This window comes from Bos mutus, chromosome 5 (assembly GCF_027580195.1).
Source record: "Bos mutus isolate GX-2022 chromosome 5, NWIPB_WYAK_1.1, whole genome shotgun sequence".
Taxonomy (NCBI): Eukaryota; Metazoa; Chordata; class Mammalia; order Artiodactyla; family Bovidae; genus Bos; species Bos mutus.
Window position 1 is genome coordinate 23,077,196 of NC_091621.1, and position 19,695 is coordinate 23,096,890.

Consider the following 19,695-nt stretch of genomic DNA (forward strand, 5'->3'; position numbering starts at 1 on the left):
TTTCACTGTTGTCCCACTGAGGGTAACCTAGTCTATATTCAGTACATACTTAACCATCAGTAATGAAACCTAAATACAGAGCACTTATTGTATGTCAAACATAAGGATTAACTCAATTCTCACAACAAGCCTTTGAGGTAGGTACTATTAGCATACACCGTTTTACTGATGAGTAAACAGGGGCATCCCAGGCGGCTGAGTGGTAAAGAATCCGCCTGCCAATGCAGGAGAGGCGGATTCTGTCCCTCGGCGGGGAAGATCCTCTGGAATATGGAATGGAAACCTACTCCAGTATTCTTGTCTGGAAAATCCCATGGACAGAGAAGGGTCCATGGGGGTGAAAAGAGTCGGACACTACTGAGCGAGAAAAGTCAAATCGTACTGAAGCACAAATAAGATTATGTAACGTGCCTGAAACTGAGGTTAACAATCAGTGAGCGGGGTAACGGGTGTGGGGCGAGCTGGGATCCAAATCTATGCAGCTTGAGCCTGTACTATCTCTATGCAGTATTTTAAACTAATCGGTGAATGAATAAACCAAGTAACAGTATCACACGAAGTAAACAGTATCTTTTCACGAATGACAAAAATACTGGTACGTTTAAACTGACAAAAAATTTTCAGCGCTCGTCGGGGGATGCTCACGCTGGGAACGTGTGGGATCATAAAAGAGAAATTAAACAACTGACTCACACGTGGTTTGGACCACGACACGCGGCTCTCCGGGACTCCGTTCTCTAACCTACCAACTACCTCCTTAAGTCTTTATGGAACATGCTAACCAAACCCGGCCCCGTTTGGGGGTGTGGAGGGGGTGGTTACGGATCTCCGCCCCGGCGCAGAAGGCACACCAGACTTCACGACCGGGAAATGTTCCGGCCGGACCCCCATCCCGGCATGCACCAGAGGTCCCGGCGACCACGCCTCCCGGCGAGCGCCCGGTGCGCGTGTGCGTACCGTCGCCCGGAAGCGTCGCCTGCACACTGCATGCTGGGAGTCGTAGGCTCCCGGTCCGGGCCCTCGGGCCGTCGTCAGCCCTGTCCATGAGGCTGCTGGCTTTGGTCCGCGCGGCACCGACGCGGGGAGCGCGCTTCGCGCTGACTCAGCGGCGACGGCCGTGGCGGCGTTAGCCGGCCTTCACGCTCTTAGCCTTCCTGGGGCGCCAACCCCGCCCGCCAGCTTGCTAGCTTGCCTGCTCGGCGCCACGCAAGAAAAGGCGCCAGGAGACGCAGAGCTGCGAGAGGTGTGCGGCCCCGGCCAGCTCCGTCTCCAGCGTTAGCGCCGCGGCCGTGGCGGAGGACGACGGTGACGAGGACCAGGGCCGCTCTTCTCGCTCCCTGCTTGCGGCGCGGCTCCACTGACCGGCCCTCGGGAGTGCAGGCGGGCAGGCGGGATGGAGTGATAGGGAAGGTGATTCGGGGCTTGGGGCGGGACTCGGACCCAGGTCGGTCCACGCGAAGCTGCGGGAAAGTTGGCCGGGAGGACTGGCCCGGGAAGCCCCCATGCTGGAGAGAGGTGCGGGCCGGGGGCTCTCCATGGCGGTGCGTCCCGAGGCTGGGCTGCCTGGGTGGGGGTAGTATGAGCTGCGGCGGAGTACGTCCCCAGTGCGTGGCCGCTCATTGCCCGGTGTTTCATCACTCCAGTTGCCACGAGGCTTCTTTTAGGGGAGGGATCCGGGGGAAGGAAAGGTGCAAGGCCGGCGGAGGAGGGCCCCCATCGCCTGTGGCTCCCACATAGTAAAAGTGGCTTAAGCCCATTTGTAATAGTTGCAGCGTATCTCAGCAGTTTCAACTGCAGAGACCTCAAACTTGATCCCCACCCCCAACCCGTCCCAGGACAAAAAAGAAAAAAAGTATTATTTCTGTGTAGTAATTTGCCAGCACGGACACGCCATTTTTGCTCTTCCCTTCCTCACAATTCTGCAAGAGTAGAGAAATATGATGTTTCCTTGTAACCAGGAAAAAAATTACTTTTTGAAAGTGCTAATTAGTTGTTACTGGGGGAAGTTACGTTTGATTAAAGCGACTTGTCAGCGTGATGGTAAAAGGCTGGAAAGATTCAGCCTTGGAACTGAAGAACAGTGTTCTGTAAGTGTAGTGGAATTTTTCCAGGTTGTTTTGATTCTTGATTTAATGGGTATCCATAGTAAAGTTAGGGCTTAATATTTTAAGTATTTTGCTTGCCTTCCCCCAGAACATTTCCTAGATGCGTGATTGAAGGGTTTATCATATTGTAACAAATGTTTAAGCCAGCACCTCTATACCATGTTAGATATGTGTTCATGCACAACCTTTTGCTAGGAAAATTGTCACTTTTTTGCACAGGTTACAACTTTTCAGGTTTTTTGCGTACATGTGGGTGATTTACCATTGCACATTATTATCCAAGTGCCTTCTCCGTGGGAGATTCTTTTCTACTGACAACTGTAACAAGTTCGTTTCCTTAGATTTTATTTGCAATGTTTTTTCCTTAGTACCGCTTGCTGTTTGCCTTGATAGAATCAAAGTGACCAAGTTTATGAAATTTTCCCTAAAGCCATGCCATATTCAAGAAATCTTTTACCGAATTTCTCGATCTGGGATTCATAGAAATTCAGATCGTCTTTTCTTTCTGTGTGTGCATTTTTCAGGGGAATTGTCATCAAATTTTTAACAATGCCTTTGTTTTTCCATCTGTTCAAAATGCCAGGTTTGTAGTGTGATACGATAAATCAAGAATGCTCCAAGTAGTTCCATTCTCCCATGTGCCTAGCTCTGAATTATGAATTGCAGGCCTACTATGTGCCAGTCATGCTTTACATACCTTGTCTCATTGAAGTCTTTACTGCTTTATGAGGCAGGTGCTCTTTTTGTCCTGTTTCACAGAAAGGGCTCTCTCAGTTTTTGTAGTTGTCCACATGGCCCCAGTTTGAAAATAAGGTTAGAGTGCCAATCCAAATCTTTGCAAATCCAAAGTCTGTTATATTATGTCCTAGGAACATAGTGACAAATATTCAGTCACTCCTTCTGTTTAAGGTTAATGAGAGAAAAGTAGCAAGCAGACAGTGACAACCTATCAGCACTTGGAGGGGCATCTCAGGGGTCAAAGAAGTGTTCTTGAAAGAGGTGACCTCTAAGCTGAGTTCTGAAGGACAAGCAGGGGTTAACCAAGTAAGGAGCAACGTGTGCAAAGAAGATGAAAGGCAGACTACCACTTGTCTTGCGCGGTTAGAGTACAGAATGGTTACAGTCATTGAAAAGTGTTTGGATCTTAATCCTGAGGGCAGTAGGGAGTTACACTGCCTTGATGTAATCTGCAAGTATGACCTTAACTATAAGAGAAGGAGCTGAGCTTTCTTCTCCAAGGCTCTCAGAACACATCCTGATTTATCATTGATTTGGGCAGAACCAGGGGGAGACAGAAAAGCGTGTTGTAGTAAGAATCTTTTAACCTGGATCCAATCCTGGCCTCACCATTCCCAAGAAAGGCTGTGGCCCCTTCCTCATCACCCCCTGCGCCCCCCACCCCCAGGTTCTTGCTTTTTAAGAGTAGTAAGACCAGCCCTCCTTACCTCAGGTAGAGCTTGTTCTTTATTTCTGCAAATAAATACACATTTTATCAGAAACCAAGTTGCCTTTGGGGCTGATCATGTTCTTACTTGAAAATGTTAGACTCTAAATTGTGAAAAAGTGCAGTGCTTTCCAGAGACTAAAAAAAGTTCTTAAATAAGAGCAGTCAGTGTTAAATCATCAGCAACATAATCTGAATTTGTATTTTTTTTTAACTTAATGTGGTTGCACAGTTGCACTTTATTGTAGATAATAACAATGGAAATTAGATGCTTCTATTTCAAGTAAAAATAATTACTTTCTATACTTTATTGATGATCTTGAAGAAAAGAAATTTGAGAACCTTAATGGCATACCTTAAAAATTACACATTAGTGGAGTATTTAGCAGACCCACTCTTCTGAGACAGGCTCCTATACTTGTAATTTGGATTGTTTCAAAGAAGTTCTTTGAACTCTTATTAAATGTCTTTGTATAATGTTATCTGCTTGTAATGGTATTCAGGATAAGCATCTATTTTGCTTATCAAGTGTTTTTTTCTTTCAACTTTGTGTGTGTGTACAGATGTTTGCGGATTCTTCTGTGGAATTAGAGGGCACGCCTATTGTAATCAGAAAACTCCAAGTATAGCAGCAGGAATGGATGAACAGGCTCTCTTAGGTCTAAATCCAAATGCTGATTCAGACTTCAGACAAAGGGTAAGTCATGTCCACTTAATCATTTTTTAAATCATGTTACATAAACATTTTCATTAAAGGGCTTGAATCAAAAATACACATCTGATGAAGGTTTAATTTGGATGGAAATGAACAGAGAAACAAATCTGAGGTATTTCACTATATTCTGAATACGGAAACAGTGAATGATTGTGATTTATTTTCTCTGTAGTTGGCTTAACAATGGCATTAAAATCTCTTGTAATTTAAGGCAAGTCTTTATGTCACATCATTATAATTATTTGAAAGTTATGCAAAGTATTGTTCAAGGGACTTTGCCATAGTAGCAGGCGTATATATGATATTTTTCCATTGCTTGGTTTAGTCTAAACAAGTTGCTTAACCCTCATGTTAGTGGTAGTTAACATTCTTGTTGCTTCTATCAGGCAGACATGTAAATAAGCAGGTATTATATACCATGTCTCAGGTTACATAAAATGATTACATGACAAAAGAATCCATTATGAGGTACTGGGATATTTGGGTAAGTATAAACAGTTAAACATATTGTAGCATACACTTGTAATCATGGCTGAATGATAAAAGAAGAATCTAAAGAACAAACATGTAATTAAATTTTTTAAAGATGTGTGGGTGGTTTGAAGTATGAAGTAAATGAAGAGTCATTTTCTTTCTGCTCTCATAACAAAGGATATTTTTTTAATAAATGAGCTAAATGAAGTTAACAATTTACAAAATATAAAAAATTTTACAAAATATAAAAGTCAACAATTTTACAGAATTTTTTTAAATAGTAAAAAAAAAAAAACTGCAGGGATTTCCAGGATAGTACTGTGTACTTGTCTCTGCTGTTAAAAGAAGTAACCAGCCTTCCAGATGGAGGTAAATGACAAGAATTGAGATTTAAATAGCTAATTATAAGATACCTATCAAACCGGTTAGGACATGAAAAGTCATTAAAAGTCTATGTCTTGTGTATATGGACAAATATTTCTTTTCATCGGAGCTTTAGCTACCTACCTTCAAATCCTTAGTCATGAACATAGTTGAAGCATAATAAATCTGTACCTTTCGTTTAGCTTGGTGTTACATAGCTTTTGACTATTTGTTTAGTTATTAAATAAGCTTCTCTGTTATTTTTTATGTTCCTTTTTTGAAATCCTTTGTTTTATAATTAAATTCCACCATCAGAACTTTTTTTTTTTAATGTGCCATGATTTTCTTTTTCAGAAAGTAAAACTAGTACATTGACAGTGGTTTTAATATTATAGAAGTTAGGCTTTTCAGCAATAAAAATGGGTTCTGTCAGTCATAGGCGTATGTTAGACATCCTGATCCAGGCCTAATTTGATACTCCATTAAGCCAACCCAAGTAATAATTAGAATGAAAAATAAGGAATTGTAAGGAAAAGTAAGTTCTGATAGTCCTGATGCTGAAATTGAGGAGTAGTAGGAACTTAATTCAGTTTTGTAATAAGATAAATGACTACCAACCCTGATTCCCAGTTGTCTGTCTATAGTTCTCTGTTTTCTACCTGGGCACTAAGTAACTGAACTGACTCTGTTGCCACTTAGAGACAGTAGAGCATTAGAAAAGTATGAGATAGAAGAACTGGGCGATGAAAACTGACTTGTTCATCATTACTACAGTGTTGTTGTTGTTTTTTAAATGCTAGTATCACATGGATTCAGACTGCAAAGAATAGTTAAAACTGAAAAATTTCAAGTTATTATCACTTAAAAAAATAGAATTTCTGTCTTTGGCTTGAAACTTAGTGACAATTCTAGCAGCTGAATCACACCTCCCCCACCTGTTTTGGTAAGTGAACTATTAGATGGTAACACAGTCTGCAAGACTGACTTCAAACTTGGCCCCGCCCTGGCCCCTGAGATACTCCTAAAGGAAACTTGAGGCTTTATGGAATCAGTATTGTTAGACACCTGAACTAGATTTTTTTCTGCTGCTTGAGCTCCTATATTCTTAATTCTAAAGGCAGCCATTATTTACACTTAAGATAGTATTTGGTGATCTTCATCTACTCGCTTCTTTGACCTATTCCTCTCTCAGTGGGAACAGCCATTGAGGCAGCATATAAAAACTCATTTCCTCATGCATACAATTGCATAACACAGGAAACCATCACCTAACTACACACGCATCAATCACTCAGTCATGTCCAACTCTTTGCAGCCCCACGGACAGTAACATGCCAGGCTCCATGGTTCATGGAGTTTTCCAGGCAAGGATACTGGAGTGGGTTGCCATTTCAGTAGCTTTCCATTATTATTGCAGGTTTTAAAATATATGTATATTTATAAAATAAATAAATATTTATTTGGCTGCCTTGGGTCTAAGTTGTGGCAAGCAGAATCTTTTGTTGAGTTGTGTGAGATCTTTCATTGTGGCTCAAGGACTCTAACTTATTTTTTTTAACCTCTAACCCAGAAGAAAAAATAATTTAATATCGTGACCCAGTATATGTGTATGTATATGTATGTTTATACACATATGGGTATATGACATGTACACACATAAGTAAAACAAGTCATACAAAATAATCGTTATTCTTGCTAGGTGCAGTGCACTCTTAATATCTCTATTCTGTTTCATTTTTTAAATTGCTGATCAAGACTGAACACATTGTTTTCACATTGATGAGGCACAAACCACATTTTAAAAAAATATATTGGCTAATTGAAATTAGGTTCCTCAACTCATTTCAAGGTATGTGCTTAATTGCTTCAGACTCCTTTAGCAATGTTTCTAGAGATTATGTGTTATTTTCTTGACTGAGATATTTTTTGCAAGCTACTGAGGTTACTGTTTGTTGTCATGTGTGAAACTGGCATCTGTCACTGATCTCCATTGCAGCATACAAATGGAGGAGTATGAGTCACCCCTGTGTTCCCAGCAGTGGTAGATAGGCTGTGGGCTTGGTGCTGCGTCTGTTCTAGAGGATACTTGCTCCTATAACAAACCCAGAATTCATGAATACAGGGATGAGAAACGCATTTCCTAAAGCTTTGACTTTTTCAGTTATTTGGTACTTCCTAAAATTCATATCAAGCAGTTGAACTCTGATTTTAATCTCACCATTTAGGAAACTTACTGATGCAGTTGAAAAATGGAAATAATTCTCTTTTTCTGTCAAATGGTAGATCAAATGATAATACAGAATATGTTTCATCCTTTATAGTCACTTCTTTAATAGCACGTTTGCTATTAAATAGGAAAAGTATTCTTTATATCCCATTTTATAATTGCATGTACCTCAGGAGTATAGCACTTGACAGAGCACTGGAGTGTTTTCTCTTGATTCTTCTAATAACCCAGTGAGGTCTGCAGGGCATTTTTGTGTTGTTTCCTTTCCCATAAGGAAACAAGTTAGAAGTATCCAACTGATGGAATTTGTTTTTTACTTAACCTTTTTCCTAAGAATAATCATCCAGTTGCACCTACTCAGAAGCCTGAATTCAATGTTTAGCTGTTATTTTTAGTCACTGTAGTTGGTTTGCTACTCTCAGTAAACTTTGTTGAGTATTGGCAGAGAATTGAGATTGACTATTCCAAATGCATATTCTGCTTTGCAATTACACAGGCCTTGGCCTATTTTGAACAGTTAAAGATTTCCCCAGATGCCTGGCAGGTGTGTGCAGAAGCTCTGGCTCAGAGGACATACAGGTAATTAAAGCAAAATTTGCATAACTTGTAGAAGACTTTAAATTTTTATGAACTTGGCAAGATTGTTTTATTTATCTGTTTGAAAAAGGCTTTCATAAAAACATTTTATGACTTAGTTTTAAAAAACTATTCCATGTAGAATGAGGAAAATAGTAAACTAAAAATTTTGGCCAATTCTGAATTCACTTTTTATTAAAACTATCCCTTCTTTGCCTTATTCTGAGTACCTGACAGCAGATTCCAGCTGGCATCTAGTACAGTAGAAATTTCCGTATTTTCTTATGGTGAGGAGGGATGGTTGGTTTTCTAAAAACTTGGTAAAGAAGGTAATCAGAAATTATCTGGCTTAATTTTTAATTTAAGTGCATAAACATTCAGTTACTAATCTTTTGATGTTGGACCAACAAATTTTCTTTGTGTATGTGCCACAATCACTTTGTGATTCTTAATGTTGAAAATATTGATTCCCCCATAATTGATCCTCTCCAATTTCTGTTTTGGGTCCCTGTAGTGGATTGAGGAACAGTGAATGTGGCTTTCTAAACCTTTTATTTATTTGTTCCCACATCTCCAAGTCTTCTGGTTATCTGGCCCACAATACACATATACAAGGTTTTTTTTCTCCCATGCAAAGTGACTTTCTATGAACTCTTTCTAAAGCATTCAACTTAATTTTTACAAAAATAGAAACTCATCATACTCACTGCATTATTTTATATAGTAGTTAATTAAGTTACTTAAATATAGAAGAAGTACAGTGCACCTAGTGAGACTGGGGAAAGCACACTGACTAGTTGTAAACAAACAACTCTGCTAGTAGGAGTATAAATAAGTTTCTAGGGGTCAGTGAGAATTCCTACCTAGATTTCTTGCATGCTGGGAGTATCAGTCACTACATTTTATAGCTGAAAGCAAGTGTTCCAGTTTAGTGAAAGTTAATTTTGAAGAACATCTATATGTCTTAGAGTAAATGAAGGCTGGCTTTTAATTAAGGGCTCCCTGTAGTTTATATTTTGAGTGAAAAATTTCAGTCTTATATAATTCAAGCTTCAGTGCAATCCATGATAAGAATAGAAACCCTAAGGTCTTAGAAAAGATGCTAATTAAATGTAACTTTTAACAAAACTTTTAAAAATTAGGTTTTATTTTCTTAAGTGTGAATTTTTTTTGGTGGAGGGGTTAAGGGATGTAATCAGAATGAAGACAATACCTCCATTCTTACATTGACTATAGTTAGCTGTGTATATGAAAGATTGTTCCTTGACCATGCCTGACTCAAACCAACTGTCTAAAAAGAACATTGTTGTTCATTAAAGGGACTTGGTCAGAGCTTGTAGCTAGCTCACTGTATCTCTGTTGTCACTCCTAGGGAGACAGTTAGAAGTAGACAGCGGATGGATATTGATTTTTACTCCCCCCACCCCTTTTTAAGGTCATATATTTGTTTTTACTTTCTTTTTTTTTCTTTAAATGTAAGCCTTGCCATGCAGTATGCAGAATCTTAATTTCCCAACCAGGGACTAAACCCATACCCCATACAGTGGAAGTGTAGACTCCTATCCACTGGACCACCAGGGAATCCCTAAGGCAATATATTTGTAACCTGGTTTTCTATATGCATTTCGGGGCTGGACTGCCAGTCTAGGAGACTTCTCTTGTTTAAGTATGACTTTGATGACCGTCTCTGGCTTGACTTAGCCTCTGGCTGTTCTACCATTTGTCGTTTTACATCTGTCCTTTCTGTTATAAAATGTAAGAATTGCTTTGGGAATCCTAACATCTCGAATTGGGGGGAGTGCTCTCTATTTGCAAAGGACTGTATGTATTTAAAGTGAATCTTAATTTGGGATTATTCTGTTACTCTGTTTGAAATTGATTATTCAATTTCCATTGAATATTATATAAAGTTCTCTTAGCTTACAAATGGATGTGAATGTAACACTTGAGAGCAATAAGCCAAAGGTCTGGTTTGAGACACTTTCAACTGAGTTACTCATTATTATTTACCTTTGATTTGTTTTCCCCAATTCATATTCTCCTTATCTAATTTTTCTTTTTTTTTCTTTTTCAGTGATGATCATATTAAGTTTTTCTGCTTCCAAGTACTGGAACATCAAGTTAAATACAAGTACGGCTTTTCTCACTGAGATTTGTGGGGAGAGGCTAATTTTGAAATTAGTTTTTCCTTCTTTGAGGACATCATAACATAGGCTGTAAATTGACAATATGTGTCACATCCAGCTTTGAGATGTTTTGATTTATCCCAAGGTGTTTTAAAAATACCAAATTCATTGGCTACATAAAAGAATCCAGTCAGTACACAGGAAAAAGTTAAATTCCAGTTTCTCTGGGAAAGAATGAAAAGATATAGCAACACCACGCCTGTATCACTGCATGACCACTCTCTGTTAAATTGAGTGGCAGTATGGGCACTTGCATTTAGAACCCCTGCCTTGTTTAGTCTCTCAGTCGTGTCCAGCTCTTTGCGACATCATGGACTGTAGCCCGCCAGGCTCCTCTGCCCACGGGATTTCCCAGGCAGAAACACTGGAGTGGGTTGCCATTGACTTTTCAAAAAACCCCTGCCTAATTTAAGCAGAAACAGTGAATTGCTGCCCCAGGGATCCTTAGTTTGCCTCCTAATTTATTCTGTAAATCACAGACCTGAGACCATAGACTTGAGACCATTATTTTCATTTGAAAAATTGTGTAGCTGCCATTTTGTTTTAGCATAAACTGGACCACAGATAAAACTAAGATAAATATTGATACCCCTCCAACCACTCCCACCCCTGTCTTTAAAGTGGTAATGAGAATTATTACCAATTTATCATAGGGAATTTTAGGTGATTGCTATACAAATTTTCTATTTCAAATATAAGAGGCCATTACTTTTTAAAAACCACATACACTAAATATTACCATTATTGTTTTTCTTATGTATTTTGAACAGATATTCAGAACTAACTACTGTTCAACAACAACTAATTAGGGAGACGCTTGTATCTTGGCTTCAAGCTCAGGTAAAATAGTAGCTTTTACATTTAATACCTCAAATTGCCAGATGTTTCAGTTTTTATTTTTGGAAGATTTTGCAACTTCACCTCAAAAATGTCACTCATTTATCCTCCATTTGACCATGTAGCTTTTTTAGAAAGTGCTGGCTTTGAAGATAACAAGTGATAAAAACTTAGCAGTAACTTGAAATTATATCAATAATTGAATCTGTCATTCTTTCTGTGACACATGGTGGAAACTTTTGGTTTTAAAATATAATTTTAACTGCTAGACAAAAGTCAATTTTCACACTTAAGGTGAGCCCTCCTGGAACAGATTCTTCACAAAGAGCCCCTTTTAAAGGAGCCAATAGAGTTTTTTATTCACAGTATTTTTTTTTTTCACTAGTTTTAGCTAATCTTAACATATTAAAGCAGTTGTGTAGCTAGAATATTTATTTATATTACAGAGGAAGCAGCTAGAAGAAAAATCATTGAATTTGCTTTCTTCTTAGAAAAGGTTATAGAAACTACTAAAACTCTGCCCATGAAACTTTAATACTTTGGTAATTCTCAAGCATATTTGCTGCACAGCTGTTGTAGATCATGGTGCAGTTTAGTGGGATTTTGCCTGTTAATGATAAATAGAACACTGTTTGAGTCTTTTCCATTTGTATTTAATTTTATGAACTGTATCTCTGTTTGTCAGATGCTGAATCCCCAACCAGAGAAGACCTTCATACGAAATAAAGCCGCCCAAGTCTTCGCCTTGCTTTTTGTTACAGAGTATCTCACTAAATGGCCCAAGTTTTTTTTTGACATTCTCTCAGTAGTGGACCTAAACCCAAGGGGAGTAGATCTGTACCTCCGAATTCTCATGGCTATTGATTCCGAGTTGGTGGATCGTGATGTGGTTCACACCTCAGAGGCAAGTAACATCTTTTTAATAAGTTTTTAATTTAGATACTGCAAGAGATAATGGGTACATAATAAAAGGAACAAGAAGGAATTTTTGTTTTTGATAAAACTTTGTTAGGAATACTTACAAATTTGCTCAACATTTTGAATTTTGTTTTACAAAGGAACTTAAATTGGGGTTTTTTCCCCAGGTATAGAGTGAAATTAGAGCATTTAGCTTTTTTTTTTTTAACCAGAGAGAAACTTCCTCTAGTGAAATAAACAAATCAGTTTTTTTCCTATGAATTTGTAGAGAAATGTGGCCTGTATTTACTATTACTTTATAGTTGCTGACTGAGGAAAAAGCCTTGCTATGTACCAGTGCTGGGTTCTTGTGTATTCTCAGTTAGTCACATAGGCCATGACCTTAGTCTTTCTCTATTTCTTTATTACCCACTTTAACTTTCTCCTTTTTCTTAAAGAACACAATGGAAATAGCTTAATTCAAATGTGTCTGACAATTTAAGGTTATTGTGTGTTAAATATGACATTTTTAAGAATACTGTTTACATTATTGCTGTTCTCTTAAATAGTTTGTTTGTATAATACTGAGAAATAACTTTTATCTCATGGTTAAAATTTCTAAGCAGTGTTTTTTTCATAGTTTGTGTTTAATAAATTATGTCTAAGTAAAATGGAAGGAAGAATTAGAATCACAGGTTATGATTTTAGGGCAGATAAATAGGAAGTACCGGCAGGGAATGTGTTAACAAGTCGGGAAATGTAGTGTTGAGGAAATTACTGTGTGCAACTATTATACGGATATCAAACATTATCTTGGGAGGTAATCTGATTGTACATACGGTATTTTTTTTTTTAGGAGGCTCGTAGGAATACTCTCATAAAGGATACCATGAGGGAACAGTGCATTCCAAACCTGGTGGAATCATGGTACCAAATCCTACAAAATTATCAGTATACCAATTCAGAAGTGACATGCCAGTGCCTTGAAGTAGTTGGGGCTTATGTCTCTTGGATAGACTTATCCCTTATAGCCAATGATAGGTAAGTAAATCTATATTTTAAGAATAGAAACCTGCAGAATACAGTGTGTAAAACTCATGAATTTGAAAATATTGTAAGAATTTTTGTTTCTCCATTGCCAGGTTTATAAATATGCTGCTAGGTCATATGTCAATAGAAGTTCTACGGGAAGAAGCCTGTGATTGTTTATTTGAAATTGTAAATAAAGGAATGGATCCTGTTGATAAAATGAAACTGGTAGAATCTTTATGTCAAGTGTTACAGTCTGCTGGATTTTTCAGCATTGACCGGGTCAGTAAATTTATGTATAACGTTTTGAAAATTGTTAGAACAAACTAGGATAGGCAGTAATTTAAATATACTTTCCTTTTTCTTTATTTATGTTTTTAAGTGTTAGAAACTTCCTTGGGCTTATAATAGCGAAACACTGTCCAGAAAGCCGTAATGTCATGTGTAACATTTTCCTTGACCATGGATTATATCAGACTTTACTTGAAGATCTGGGATGGTACTTACTTTTGTGCTTTCTAATAGCCTCTCAAGTGATGCTGTGATACAGCTCTTCATGGACCACACTTTACGAAGCATGGCAGTGCATTTTGACCTAGACTCCATTATAAATGTTATATTTTCATCATATTCATTTGATCTATTAGAGTTTAGCCTCAGCAGAATTAGGGCTCAAGTGAGTGTGGTAAATTAATAATTTAGAAATTGAATTTGAAGGTTTTTACTTTTAATTTTACCTGTGACAGTGATAAAGAATTACTAAGAAGTCTTTGTATTGTTGATATATCAGGAGTATACCTCTGGTATTTTCCTAACTGACAAAGTGTAGCCAGTTACACTGCGAATAATGGTCTTATTAAAAAACTTAAAATGGTGAAGCTAAAAAATCGTTCTGTAGGAGAATATCATAAGGATAATTAATGAAAATTAACCTGATTTTGAGTTCTAACACTAATGCTGATTAACTTTAGGCAGGTTATTTTAATAGCAGTTTTATTTCTTTGTGGTATAGTTGAGGTTCAAATTAAATAGTGTCAGAAAGGACTGTTGTAAATTGTTGCACAAAGCATAATATGGCAGCATTAACTTTATTAGAAGGTATTTACTAAATTCATCAGTTTAGAGAGAAGGTTTTGAAACCACAGATCTCTTTTTTTAAACTTTTATAATTTGACAATGTCTACATGACTATAATCATTAAAGATAGTTATTTTGAGAGTTAGTGGATAATAACAGTAGAATTCAGACTCTTAAAACTTCCCAGTCAAAATGGTAGTATTGTTAATGTCTAATGTTAGTTTAAAATTGACTCCTCGCCAGTCCAGGTTCGATGCACGATACTGGATGCTTGGGGCTGGTGCACTGGGACGACCCAGAGGGAAGATATGGGGAGGGAGGAGGGTTCAGGATGGGGAACACAGGTATACCTGTGGCGGATTCATTTCGATATTTGGCAAAACTAATACAATATTGTAAAGTTTAAAAATAAAATTAAATTAAAAAAATAAGATAAAATAAAATTGACTCCTATAATTGGCACTTGATCCATTGAAATTTAGAGTTTTTCCTCTCAGGTAGTTGGTTTTAAATTGAGATCTGTATTGTTTGTAGGAGGAAGATGTTGACTTCCTGGCCAGATTTTCTAAACTGGTCAATGGAATGGGACAGTCATTGATAGTTAGCTGGACTAAATTAATTAAAAATGGGGATATCAAGAATGCTCAGGAGGCACTGCAAGCTATTGAAACAAAGGTGGCGCTGATGTTGCAGCTCCTAATTCATGAGGATGATGACATCTCTTCTAATATTATTGGATTTTGTTACGATTATCTTCATATTTTGAAACAGGTAAGTCCTTATGTTAATCTTTGTTGTAGATAATATAGAAAAGCCATAGAGAATTGGAAAATACAAGAAAATGAAAATAAGATACTCAATTCTACTTTAATGATATTTACTGTTAATTATGAGTATATTTTCATCTTTTTTCTTTCCTTTGAACTTCTTAGCTGGAAAACATAAATGGCCAGGTTCTAAAATTCACTAGACTAAAAAGCTTCAGAATTAGTTATAGGTTTAGGTTGTTTCTTTTATTTTTAATCTGTGTTTATTTCTTTTTGGCCTTGTATCATGTGGCATCTTAGTTCCCTGACTGGGGACTGAACCTGTACCCCAGCCTTGGGAGCATAGAGTCTTGGCAGGGAAGTCCCATGTGTTTGTTTTTAAATACAGTAGAAATTTTGTTAAAGATAGTTTATTATTTTAATTACATATGCATCATTTCTTATGAAGTTTTTTTATAATTAAAAATTTCCCCCTAGAGAGTTGCTGCCAATAATAGAACTTAAAACGTAGAAGGTATGAATCTCATATATTATACACGTAGCCTTTTAAAGAATTAATAACTTTTCATTACGACATTAGGTGAGAGCTATGCCTACTTTATTTACATTGATTTAGTTGAATTGAGTCAAGCTTAAGATAATATTTTTCCAAACTGAGTTTAGCTTCTGTTATAACATGTTTCTGCATGCATACTTTAAGAAATTTTAGGCAATGTGAAAAGGTATGAAGACAGTTAAAATCACTATTGGTAATCCCACTGTATCTCATAGTGGATTTCTAGGCTTTTATGGCCTTACTTAATTAAAAACAAGGTGAGACATCCTTTGCTTTCTGTAATCTGCTTCTTTGCTGAGTACATTTATAAGTATCTTTAAAAATCAAGTTTATCTACATGTTTTTGCCTGTATGCCAAGTTACTTACTAAAAGTGAAATTGATAGATTTTAGATTAGGTACATTTCACATATAGAAAGGTACTATAAAACTGCCCTCCAGAAAAGCTGTGTGCATGTTTGAAAAGATACTAACTGATTAGAAAAATATTTTGATAAGCAAGTATTACTTTAGGAAACCTAATAAATGATTGCTTTCTTTTCAACAGCTTACAGTGCTTTCAGATCGACAAAAAGCTAACGTAGAGGTAACTAACTTCTTTTTACTTCTTTTAAACCAATAGTAGACTCTGTATCTGCAGTCTGCCTTGAAATACAGCCTAATTTCAAATTACATGAATTTAGAGACTGACAAAAGATACTTTATTCTTAATTTTAGACAATCATGTTGGCCGTTATGAAAAAATTAACCTATGATGAAGAATATAACTTTGAAAATGAGGTAAGAATTTTGGATTGAGGAGAAAACAGTTTTAATTTTATTATGTACCCACATCAGATTAGTATTTCAAGTTTTGAGTATCTTAGAGTCCTTTAAGACAAGAAGTGTTTTAAAAATTAGTCTTGTTTATATTGATGACTTCTTAGATTAATGGAAACTTCATAATTCTTCATGTTTTTGTGTTTTGTCCTCTAATTCTTTAAAATGACCCTTTTAAGGACACTTTGTAGCACTGAACTTTGTAAAACATTGACATTATTGTTCGTGATCATATTTCACTTTATATTTAATAAGAGAGGAATTGAGGCCCAATTGGTGGACCTCAGATTGTCTGTGGGAGAGTGGGAATGAGGCACTTCACCGTCTCTGGATTTGTTCTGGTTAAAGTCCTCTCCAGGGTTGTCATGAGTCAGCTTTCCATCAGTCACAAGTGTCATGAGTGCTTTCTGGCAACTCAGTAATATTCTGTTACCCACTTCAGACATCAGAAACTTTGAACTACACGAGGATACTGGTGATGATCACCAACACACCATGCACTTGCAAAGTGCCAGGTTCATTACATACAGTATCGTTAATCATGTGATAGTATTACAGTTCTTAGACTGGACAGTAAGATACAAAGAGTATACATAAGGTGCTAAGGTTCTCATAAAGCCCTATGTGAACCCATCGTAGCTTAGACTTTTGCTTTTGTTTTCCAAGCCTTCCATTATCTGGTGTTTGCCTAATCATCCCTCAGTCACTCTCTTCTGTTATAATGACTCTTGATTTTAACCTCCTCCCTGTGCTGTTTCTGGCTCTAGGCTTTCATAGTCTAGGTCTGGGAAATAATTATTTGTGAGCAGGAGGGGAAAGACTGCTGCATTTTCCTACATAAATATTTATGAAAAAAATAAAAGTGTATTAAATTTGTAAATATAAAAAACTAATGAGAACTCACCATTTTATGTGTCTTAAGGTCTTTTAAGTTTCTTAATGGAATTTTTAAAATACCATAGGGTGAAGATGAAGCCATGTTTGTAGAATATAGAAAACAACTGAAGTTATTGTTGGACAGGCTTGCTCAAGTTTCACCAGAGTTACTGCTGGCTTCTGTTCGCAGAGTGTTCAGTTCTACACTGCAGTAAGTTTGTTCGTCTCTTTCTAACAAGTCACCTCTTTCCTCTTCTCCCTGATGGTGGCCTACCATAAGTGAGTCACATGACTTACTTGTTTGTTTTACTTATTAAGATCTTATGTGTATCTCCAAAACAATGCCCTTGACTCCTTAATTTATCTTGATCCTGGAGGGGAAATGCTGCTCTTCGGAACATAAACAATAAAATGGATTACATTGGTTATTTATACTCCTGTGATATGAATTATGTTCCCTGGCAGAATTAACAATTGCTGTGACTTTTTAATAATTAAAGAGGATTTTGTTGGTGTCTTTTTATCCGGTGCATCACTAGTTGTACAGAGGGTTTGCATTCAGATCTCAGTGATGTGTTATACCTTGGTAGGAATTGGCAGACCACACGGTTTATGGAAGTTGAAGTGGCAATAAGATTGCTGTATATGTTGGCAGAAGCTCTTCCAGTATCTCATGGTGCTCACTTCTCAGGTGATGTTTCAAAAGCTAGTGCTTTGCAGGATATGATGCGAACTGTAAGTATACTAAGACAACTTATTCTGAACCTAATTTTCTGTTTTCATATAAGCTAATGTGAGTTTCTTAATTGTTAGAGTTTAATATACATTATTACAGGGACATTTTGATGTTGCAGTAAATGAAGACAGATTTCTTAACTTTTTCCTGCTCTAGCTGGTAACATCAGGAGTTAGCTCCTATCAGCACACATCTGTGACATTGGAGTTCTTCGAAACTGTTGTTAGATACGAAAAGTTTTTCACAGTTGAACCTCAGCACATTCCATGTGTACTAGTAAGTATATACTTTACTCTCAGCTTTTGTTATTTTCCATATGTTTCAGCTAATGAACAGATAGTATTCTATCTTTCTCTTATCACTTTTTTCCAGAGCTCTCAAAAACTCCTGAACATGCTGAAACTCCTCCATTTCTTTAAAGTGGAGTTTGTGTCTAGTCAGTTATTTAAAACAAATATTCAAGGACCTATTTATGTGTAGTGTAGGCTCACTTGCGTGTACCTGGTTCCTCTCTTCCAGAGCTAAAAAGTAAAATTCGATATGAACAAAAACATGTCATGACATTAGCAATAAAAGATGTTAAATAAATACAGAAATAGTAAAAGTGTCTCTCTTTCTTTAGATGGCTTTCTTAGATCACAGGGGTCTGCGGCACTCTAGTGCTAAAGTCCGGAGCAGAACTGCTTACCTATTCTCCAGATTTGTTAAATCTCTTAAGTAAGTAAAACATTTTGGCTGTTATGTTTAATTCTTATTTTTAAGATTGTTAAGTAAGATGTAACTTATTATCTAAGAGCCTATGGTAGATTTAGTTCTTTCTGTTCTTAGGCTTTTTAAAAAAATGTTCCTTTTTGTATTGTGCTAAGATTTCTTTTCTTTCTCTTTAGCCAGGTACTTTGTTCATTATTAAACTGATTTGTTTGAATATTTTTATATGTAACACTTGTCATTACTAATGGCATTAGTTATTTCACAGTTTTATTGCTGTAGATAGTAAAACTATATGGTTTCTTTGAAATTCTAAAGATGATATTCCTTGGAAATACGTTTTTAACTTAATCTGTCATATTGTTCTTTACTAGTACCATTTTTTTAGGTGTGAAAACTACTTTTTCTTAGGTTATAATATTGTAATTTAAAAAAATTATAGCTAGTCTGAATGGTGACATGTGACTACCTTAGAACTGAACGTTTTTTTTAGTTCTGCCTTAAAGAGGAATTTCATATTTCAGCACTTCTCCAAGCACTATTATTTATGTAATTGTGGTTTTCCTTTTTGCCTTTATTCAGTAAACAAATGAATCCTTTCATTGAGGATATTCTGAATAGAATACAAGATTTATTAGAGCTTTCTCCACCTGTAAGTATCTTTCTTTCTAAATGAAAGTTGGGGTGGGGGGCATGTAGGGCTTAGATCTATTTACTAAAACTCTGTTGAGATATAGTAAACAAACATAGCATTAGAAATAAAAGAGGAAAAAAGAAATAGAAGGGAATCAAAATTTGATTGATAAGATTTAGCAGTGTGAGATATGGTCTGCTCTCTGTACTATTAAATACCAGTATTTTTTGGAGAAGGAATATTCAGTTTCAAAATTATTCTCTGTTTAGTACTGTGATCACACGAGCCATTCTCAGTAACTTCTAGTAGACTGAAATTTTATTGTTAAACTTCTGGCTTGAGGTAAAAAGAATTTAAACACTGCTTGATCTGAATATCTCAGTTACTTATTTCACTAGAAAGATTTAAGTAATCTTTAAAAGATACCTTGTAAGCACATTTTGATATCTGTTTTTGTGTAAAATACTGGCAATCTCAGCAAACTACTGACATTGACTTTTTTTTTTTTTCATTTTGGTGAGAGTTATTAATGGAGCCACACTTGAAAAATGTTAAACATAAAATATTTTCTTTTTTAAAATAAGTATATGGGTTAATTTCATTGTGTGAAAGGTTACTAATGAATTATATGGTTAAATTTGCCTACATACTAAAGAAATCTATATTAAAA

The 19,695-nt window shown here is 36.5% G+C and overlaps 1 protein-coding gene across 3 annotated transcripts in view; it reads left to right on the plus strand.

The window, feature by feature from the left end:
* The window catches only part of XPOT (exportin for tRNA), a 172,039-nt gene that overhangs the window by 125,084 nt on the left and 27,260 nt on the right, over window positions 1-19,695 (plus strand). Inside the window, exons 1-16 of one of the 3 annotated variants that reach the window (XM_005902531.2) lie at window positions 1,076-1,410; window positions 4,113-4,246; window positions 7,825-7,907; window positions 9,979-10,035; window positions 10,861-10,930; window positions 11,613-11,831; window positions 12,681-12,865; window positions 12,967-13,135; window positions 14,465-14,701; window positions 15,800-15,838; window positions 15,970-16,032; window positions 17,034-17,158; window positions 17,538-17,682; window positions 17,840-17,959; window positions 18,306-18,400; window positions 18,974-19,043. In XM_005902531.2, the coding sequence (XP_005902593.1) occupies window positions 4,187-4,246; window positions 7,825-7,907; window positions 9,979-10,035; window positions 10,861-10,930; window positions 11,613-11,831; window positions 12,681-12,865; window positions 12,967-13,135; window positions 14,465-14,701; window positions 15,800-15,838; window positions 15,970-16,032; window positions 17,034-17,158; window positions 17,538-17,682; window positions 17,840-17,959; window positions 18,306-18,400; window positions 18,974-19,043 (1,737 nt within the window). In that variant the 5' untranslated portion in view covers window positions 1,076-1,410; window positions 4,113-4,186. Of the gene's footprint in view, window positions 1-1,075; window positions 1,411-4,112; window positions 4,247-7,824; window positions 7,908-9,978; window positions 10,036-10,860; window positions 10,931-11,612; window positions 11,832-12,680; window positions 12,866-12,966; window positions 13,136-14,464; window positions 14,702-15,799; window positions 15,839-15,969; window positions 16,033-17,033; window positions 17,159-17,537; window positions 17,683-17,839; window positions 17,960-18,305; window positions 18,401-18,973; window positions 19,044-19,695 lie in introns of those variants that run through there. The other 2 variants (XM_070370529.1, XM_070370530.1) reach the window with 2 other exon arrangements.